This window comes from Phoenix dactylifera, chromosome 1, assembly GCF_009389715.1.
Source record: "Phoenix dactylifera cultivar Barhee BC4 chromosome 1, palm_55x_up_171113_PBpolish2nd_filt_p, whole genome shotgun sequence".
Lineage (NCBI taxonomy): Eukaryota > Viridiplantae > Streptophyta > Magnoliopsida > Arecales > Arecaceae > Phoenix > Phoenix dactylifera.
This window is the reverse complement of record NC_052392.1, coordinates 20,964,462-20,972,718: the sequence shown is the minus strand read 5'-3', so window position 1 is coordinate 20,972,718 and position 8,257 is coordinate 20,964,462. Positions and strand designations below refer to the sequence as shown.

The 8,257-nt window shown below is 41.0% G+C and overlaps 1 protein-coding gene across 1 annotated transcript; it reads right to left on the bottom strand.

Moving 5' to 3' along the window:
* Positions 1-595: 595 nt before the first annotated feature.
* LOC103715981 lies at positions 596-2,911 on the bottom strand. The gene is made up of 5 exons (XM_008803794.3): positions 2,473-2,911; positions 1,478-2,191; positions 1,327-1,406; positions 1,149-1,220; positions 596-1,056 (listed from the first exon to the last, which is right to left on the bottom strand). Exons 1-5 carry the CDS (start codon positions 2,791-2,793, stop codon positions 885-887), a joined length of 1,359 nt encoding a protein of 452 aa, XP_008802016.1. The 5' UTR covers positions 2,794-2,911; the 3' UTR covers positions 596-884.
* Between the last annotated feature and the right edge of the window lie 5,346 nt (positions 2,912-8,257).

The following is an 8,257-nucleotide window of genomic DNA, read 5'->3' as shown; positions in this document are numbered from 1 at the left end:
TTTCCCGAGGGACAGAAATCTCGGGAATCCATTTAAAATGGCAGAAGGATACAGTCAAATAATACATAATATTATTAGATAATGGCAGTTCAGAACCTAGGTATTTTAGTTCATGCAAGGTGTGTCATTAACTATGAAAAATGGATAAATAAAGATAAATTCAAAAATCATTTTCTGGTCCTCATTGTATGAGCAAGCAGAGCTAAAATCATGGAAGTCTTGTTTTGAAGAAATGAGTAAATTGAGTGAGAGAGTCTATAGGGAATTAGAAAATCAGGGGAAAAGAAATGTCAAAGTTTAAGTCGTCCAGTTGGGCTATATTATAAAGAGAAAGCACATTTGCATTAGACTATATAGACATGATGTGCATTCCTCATCATGCTTTGAAAAAATGGATTAGAGCTTAACTAAAGATTCTTCCTAATATTCTCAATTGTTTTGGGAATTGATTAAATATTTACAGGCATTTTTAGCATTTAAAATAAGGGTGATTAGGGATCAATTAAGTTTAGAATTTTGAGACTCAATAGGAGATTTGCTTTGAAAAGAAAAATGAAACCATACAGTATAACGGAGATCATGGTAGTCATCGTCGTCGCCGTCATCTGGGTGATTAGACTCCTGAATAGGGAGAATTAACCCATGTTCATTAAGCACCAGACAAACAGCTGTCATCAAAAACACCAAACGCAGTCCTCCATAGGGAGCTTTTTGAGTTCAACAACACTTAAAGAGTCTCCTCTAAAACAAAGCCAAACAAAGCCAACTCATTATCGCAAACATACTACTCCTGATATCCAACAACATTTGAATCTCCTCCCACAGAGATGATGATGAAATCATCCCATCGGTTATCAGTTAGCCCTTGCAGCAGCGACTAATCCTCAGAGGTTGGTGTGAAAGTTCTCATTGTTATCTTCAAAAGCTACCCATTTATCTGCACTGCCATGTTTCTCTCTTGCAGCATTTCTCAGGTTTTCCATCTCACCAACATGATCTTTGAACTCCTTCCTCACGACATCGAGCACAATGTCCCCATACCGGTCACACCATGACCTGCAACAATATAAAAATTTTAATCAAATAAGCTGATAATTCTTTTTATTCTTCTTGTAGAACTGAATTTTGTACATTGTTCAAGTTTTCACCTTGGAAAGAAATTGTTCAGGTCTTCCCTGTCAACAGGAAGCCTCGTCGATATTACCTCGATTTGTTCATCCCTGCAAGCAAAAGAGGAGACTAAAATAAGAACAAAGAGTAGTAGATACAGGCTCCTAATCCTCGACAGAAGATTTATAATGTGATGCTGAGAAGAGAAATTTTTACGAGAAACTAATGTTTGGATTCTCTGAACATAGTTCCGATTGGATTAGAGTGAGCTCCTTCTTTATGTTCTCCCCCAAGACCTTCACAGAAAGGAAACCAGAATATCATCTGAATGCACTTCATGAGAGAATGCAACCATCTTTTTCCATACCTTATCGATGAAAAAATCAGAGGTGGAGCCATCCGAGTGCATCTTTTTCTTCATCCTCTTTGTATCAGGGCCTTCTCCGATCGGGCTGGCCACGAGCATGCAAGGAACTGATGAACTATCATCATCTGTTCTCTCCCCGGGAGGCAGGTAAGGAGTTGCGGACTCCTCTTCAGCATTATTTCTCTTCCATTTCTTGATCCCATCAAGACCCCACTGCTTCTTCTTCGAATATTTCGGCACTCTCTCTTCAGGCCTAGGAATGGATGGGTCCTTGCTCTCATTCTCATCGCGTTGTTCTTTCTGAAATAGAGCATGGAACGGCTTCCTCCTCGTCGTCTCGGACTTGACAGGTACCAGCGGCGAGCTCTCGGCCGCAAGTATCGAACTTTGTTTATTACCGTTTTGATTCCCGTAAAAATTCGCAGAATTCTCCTTCCCTTTCCCTCTCCATGATTTGTATGGAGAGGCCGCCTTGCCGATAAAAGATCTAATCGAAGTCTTATGCTTCGCCTTCTCGGTTGTCATCGTCGTGGGCTCTCTGTCCCCGAGCTCTATAACCGTCCACTCCTCTTCCGATGAGGTGGTAGTAGCTGGCGTCCCGACGATCACATCTCTGCAATCGATCTCGGCCCCTTGCACGGCGAGCCTCTGCAGCAGAGGCCTCTTGGAAGAATGGTACTCCTCGGCTGTGATGCATTTGGCATAGAAAAGTTCCTACGAACGAACAAGAAAAATTTCATCTTTTAGCCAACAAAATCATGGATAAGAACAAAAATAAACGTTCACTCTTAGCGTCAAAACAATGCCACAAAGAAGAAGAGCTAATAAGGTAAGTATCTAATCAAATTCCGTATAAATTCACCTAAACACCAAAAAATGCTCATGGAGTAGAAGAGGAACGCTAACCAAAGGACGAGAACTCATTCAATAAATCGACGAATTCTCTACAATTTCCAACACGAAAGTAAAAAACAGGGGATTGAAGGAAGAGTAACCTGCAAGAACAGCAGCTTATCTCTGATCACACTAACTGGTTCCGGATGGGCCGGGGAGGCGATGAGGGTATCGAGCAGATGGGATCGGAAAGCCGTGACGTCGCTCTCGGGGACGATTCCTTCCTTGTGGAGGCCGATCAGGTTGAGGATCCGGTGGAAGGAGTCCTGCTGCCATTTGAGGTTGTCGGATTGCTGCTTGGCGAGCTTCTGCTCTTGCGGCAGGCGCCGATTCTGGAGGGAGAAGGGGAGGATGGATTTGCACAGAGAGGTGATGGTGTCTTGGATGGAAGAGTAATAGGTGGGTGTGTAGGTGTACACCATTTTCTTCCACCTCTCCCTTCCAATTTTTTTTTTTTTTTCGCTTTCTGCACTCAAGCTTGGTGTCAAGAGTTTGAGGTGAAGAGAAGGGATGGTGGATTTGAAGAGGGAGCCGTTGAGGAAAAGGAGGAGTTTAATCTTCTTCTTCTTCCTTCTGATTTAAAAACGAGTCATCTCAAGCGTACGCTAAACTAGCCGTTGGAGATTTGGAGGATATTTTACCGTTGGAATCCACCTGGCTTAAAACTCTCCAGCATGATGGGCCCCATGTTGCTCTAAAACAGGCTTGGGATTTCTCATGGGCTGGTGTTGGGCTGGACTTGAGCTCATTTGTCAGATCAAGTAGGCCATTAGGTTTGCAATATATACGACATTTTCTCAAATACTAGTGATTTCTTTCTTATGTTGCTACTAGCTCTGTAACAACCTAGGACCTCACCCAAAATATCTAGTCGGAAGGTATTATTTGGGTTTCTTAATCCTGTATAAGTACCCAAGATTTATCCAGCGAATAACCAGTGTGGGACTAAACACATGTCCACACGAGTTCTCACATACTCCCCCATTCAAGCTCTAATAGGCTAAGAGTTCAAATCCATTCAAATCTATTTACAACTACCACGATTGACTTGTGGTCAGCCCTAATAGATTCATGTTGCAGTGTTCCTTAGTCCACATAGGTTATGGGCGGGGTCCGTTCTGATACTATTTGTAACAACCCAGGATCTCACTCAAAATAGCTAGCTGGAAGATATTATTTGGGTTCTTTGACTCTGTATAAGTACCTAAAATCTATCCAGGGAATAATCGATGTGAGACTAAACGCACGCCCGCACAAGTGCTCACGAACTCCAAGTTCAATTCCTTTGGAACTGGCCATGTCAATGTAAAGGCTTGGAGAAGTCTAGTGTTTTGTATTGTTGGTGGTGTCAAACAGAAGTAGGAGTTTGTGATGCCTCTGGTATGATGCAAAGGGCAAAGAAATATGAGTTTTAAGGAAATCAAGCACTGATGCCTCCATCCTATATCCCTATTTCAATGCTTCAAGGGTCCTGAGTGGGGCTATTCCTCAAGATTTTAACGCCGAGTATTTTTACTTGGAAGATTTTTTAGTTTTCCAAATCAAGGACGCCATATCACCATCACCTGGTACAACGAAAGAAGATGTATTTAAGAATATAAGAGAAGAGACAGAGCAACGACTTTGACCATTTGATTGACCCAAAAGAAAAAAAAAAAAAATATATTTGAACACAGTCTATAGAAGAAGACTCCTCCACCTGCAGCATTAAACAAGTAGGGAGAAAAGTTTTGCAACTTGCTGGCAAATGGCCCCAAGATATAAAAGATTTTAGTGTTTAGTTTGCACTCTACGCTTTCAAAACCTATTAGAAGACTTTGACATCATTTTGAGCTCTTGCAAAACGACGCCAAATAGAGCCATCAAATCAAAACCTTTGGACACAATGACATGGTAATTATTTATTATGATAATCATAAAAAAATCACATTCATTAATTTTTGCTATGGCATCAAGAGGATTCAGCTCGCAGCTATGTTGGGTATATGTATATAGAAATTACTTATTATGTAAATATCAGACCCATCATCTACATCATTCTAAAGAAACATCTCCATCAAAGTGGCAAAAGTTAGGCATCACATCTCTTTCGCTAACAAAGATTGCAAAAGTAGAGAACCAACTGAGGTATATCATTAGCAAATTCTTTACAGATATTCCAATGATATAAACTTGTTCTGAGATAATTTTTATTAAAAATAACTAGGAAAGTGAAAAAGATTAAACTAAAATAACTTCATGCTAAGAAATCTATATATGCATACCTGTATAGATCTTGAACCAACATGCGATGTGATGTGGGGTCGGAACCCCGACACCAGCCCGCACACCGGGCGAGCAGGGAAAGCATCCGCGTCCTCCCCGAGGTATTGTCCGCTCTGGGATTGCCGCTTCGGGTCTGCGGGAGGTCGCCCAGGGCCGTGGCCCAATAACAGTCCCGAGCCCTGACGGCGCGGGGGTCCGCGGAGGTTGCCCCCTACCCTCACGGTTTTGTCCTACAAAAGGGCCCTCGGTGAGAAGAGGTGTTGCACCCCCCATTTAAGGCACAGACCTTTCCGCTGATTACCCGATGTGGGACTAAACTGGGAACCCCATCCCACAACACAGCCCCCCCAGCGGGAAGGTCTGTGCGTGACCGGGGCCCTCCTTCTAGCGCCATCTGATGTGGGGTTGGAACCCTGACACCAGCCCGCACACCGGGCGAGCAGGGAAAGCATCCGCGTCCTCCCCGAGGTATTGTCCGCTCTGGGATTCCCGCTTCGGGTCTGCGGGAGGTCGCCCAGGGCCGTGGCCCAATAACAGTCCCGAGCCCTGACGGCGCGGGGGTCCGCGGAGGTTGCCCCCTACCCTCACGGTTTTGTCCTACAAAAGGGCCCTCGGTGAGAAGAGGTGTTTGCACCCCCCATTTAAGGCACAGACCTTTCCGCTGATTACCCGATGTGGGACTAAACTGGGAACCCCATCCCACAACACGATGCGACCTTCAAGCTTTGCTCGTGAAGAGCATTTCATTCATGCAGCAAATAGCTCAGAGATATCCACAAGAGCATGTAGCTTTGAGATTCCCTTCTAATTATATCTCTCAGCACTCTCCATTTTTTTCTCTAATACCTGCTAATTTCTACAGTGTCTTCACCAATTCCAAAAATAAAATAATGCAAGTCTGGGAACTAACTCAAGCATCTGAGTTACTTGCAGGAAAATAAACTCAAACTATAATTTGGAGGCACTTATGGATTTGGAAATAAAAAGACTATGGATTAGATGCCAAGAATAAACAACCAGAAAAGGAATAACTAGTGACTTCTTGCTTCATCACCAAGAGGGTTTCACCGACTGATACTTTCAAGACCTCTACGGCTAAGAACTCCACCAATTAACTACTATGCCAATTCCCAAAATTCTTCGAGATCGTGCAAAATTCACTATATAGAAAAAAAAACAAAATAAGAAAAAAAAGCTTTACTAATTTTTCAATGATCAAATCTATGTATAAGAGGGGATACTTATAGGCTCTGAGATCCGTTACAAGATAGTCCGGTACCCTAAGAGTTTGAAAGAAAAAAAAAGAAGAAACATATGTAAGTTAACTAAAACTAAGTTGTCTTGTCGCTCCCGTTGTTCTAAAAGAAATTATGTTCCAACAATAACTTTTATACCATCGAAATCCTTTTGATTGTGATACCATCGGATTAATTGATAGTAACTAGATCTACCTCCAAATTTCTTCAAGTCCAAATTGGATTCGGAGTGGGTTGCTGATCCTTCGGACAACAGATTCAGTTCATCGTTGGTTCAATGTGACTGGGGCTGGAATTTAGCTCTGAGATCAACCTCCTGAAAATACTCCTTTTTATGGTAACCTATGTGTCATAAGTATTCTATGGTACATTTCTCAGCATTAATAGGGCTTTGAATCCTTTTAATTTCATCTTCGGTCCATGCTGTTCTGGCTTGCATCACAAAATCAACATCTATTTTTCACAGAAAGATTTTCTAACATAGCATGTTTTCCATCAACTATATATTACAAATATCATTGACTTATATATAATATTAACTTCATGATCCATATTTTAAAAATTTTCATTTAGTAACTATTTTTTTCCAAAATTTTATTCAGTTGGAAGACGAATAAACGATATTATTTTAGAATGTTATCTGAGGCTGTTGCAACAACTAATATCAATTAATCAATCAAAAATGAAAAAAAAAAAAAAATCATGCCATGAAATAGCCTAGGAATTGTTTTAGGTACAAAATTATCTGATCTTATTTGAATTTGTTGAAGGAGAAGAGAGGGAGAGGAAGAGATGTGGGGAAAGGAGGAAAATGAACTCTTTTTGTATATTTCACTGAAGGACAGCCATAGCCCTCCTTATATAAGTGAAGGTGGCTATTGTATACAATTCATGTACAGCTATAGTACAGGTCATCTATAGCTATAGCTACAGTACAGATTCCAACGGCTAGTGTACAGCTAAGCTAACAGTGTTTCTCTTTATCGGCGGGGGTGACAACGGGCAGGCTTCACTTCTGCCATGCCGCGCTGGACGCCGGATGCCGAACTCGGGTCCTCTCCTCCGAAAACGGCGGCGGATGCTCCTCTTCACTTTGGCGATGAATGGCGAATGAGCTGCTTGCCGTGGTTGGCTGGTTCTCAACGAGAGCCAAACAGGAAAAAAAGGTATGTGTATGTTAGATGTTTGATGAAATGCTACATAGAAGAGAAATACATTCTCGAGCAGGTGAGGAAGAAGAAACCAAGGAGAAAGGACTGCTTCAGGATCTCTATAGCTCTGATACCATGTTAAAGGAGAAGAGAGGGAGAGGAAGAGACGTGGAGAAAGGAGGAAAATGAACTCTTTTAATATATTTCACTGAAGAACAGCCATAGCCCTCCTTTTATAAGTGAAGGTGGCTATCGTATACAACTTATGTACAGCTACAGTACATGTCATTTACAGCTATAACTACAGTACAGATCTCAACGGCTAGTGTACAGCTAAGCTAACAATATAATCCAGTGGCTAGTGTACAACTAAACTAACAGAATTAGCTACATCACAATAACAACAATAACAATATAAATGGTATAACTGAGCTATTAGTAATTTTATCGAACAAATTTTTCTGTAATTTCCAAAATGACTGTATTTATAGGAAAAAAATATGTTGAAAATAAAATTTAAAAAATTAGCAGGTAATAGCCTAATATACAAATGTAACAATAAACAATAGTTTTAAGTCCAAATCATATAGTTAGACTTCCAAAATATAAGAAATATAAATTACCAAAAAGCATATCTTAAACATCTTCCACGCAATTGTCCTGCTAAATGCTGAGCTCTGGAAGCTAGCGTTCGGTTATCGTCCCAAAGAATCTTTGTGCGAGCTGCCTTATGCACATCGAAACTGCATTCGCCAACAAGAAAGTTCCATGCTATTCCTTGTAGACTCTGACGGGGTTCCTTCCTGAGGCTCTTCCGAGCCAACTCCCTCGAGGCTCGTAAGCTTGCTACAATGGACCACCTCTAAGGCTCCATTTGGAGGAGTTTTTAGAGGGCCAAAAAATACTTTCTGCTCCTCCAAAAGCACTTTTGGATTAAAAAAAATGTTTGGTAAAAATTTTGGAAAGTTGTTTTAGCCTCTTTAGAAAGTTAAAAACAGTTTTTTAGGATAAGTTTTATTTTGGAGCTTTTCGAAAAAGCTATTTTGAGCTTTGTCGAGAAGCTATTTTTTTAACCAAAATACTCATAATAAAATATAATAATTATATACTTTGTTCCTTGATAAATATAAAAATATGCTGTAGCCCTAATAAAGAACCCTGGCCATGGATCAGACTCCCTTCCGTGCAAGAAAAGGTATTCTTGTTTCCTATTA

Excerpts from the sequence above, each read along its gene's own strand:
- LOC103715981 (XM_008803794.3), bottom strand. The coding sequence starts at position 2,793 with ATGGTGTACACCTACACACCCACCTATTACTCTTCCATCCAAGACACC. Across the intron at positions 2,192-2,472 it reads ATAAGCTGCTGTTCTTGCAG|GAACTTTTCTATGCCAAATG; the intron begins GTTACTCTTCCT and ends GTTCGTTCGTAG. Across the intron at positions 1,221-1,326 it reads AATCCAAACATTAGTTTCTC|GGATGAACAAATCGAGGTAA; the intron begins GTAAAAATTTCT and ends TTTTGCTTGCAG.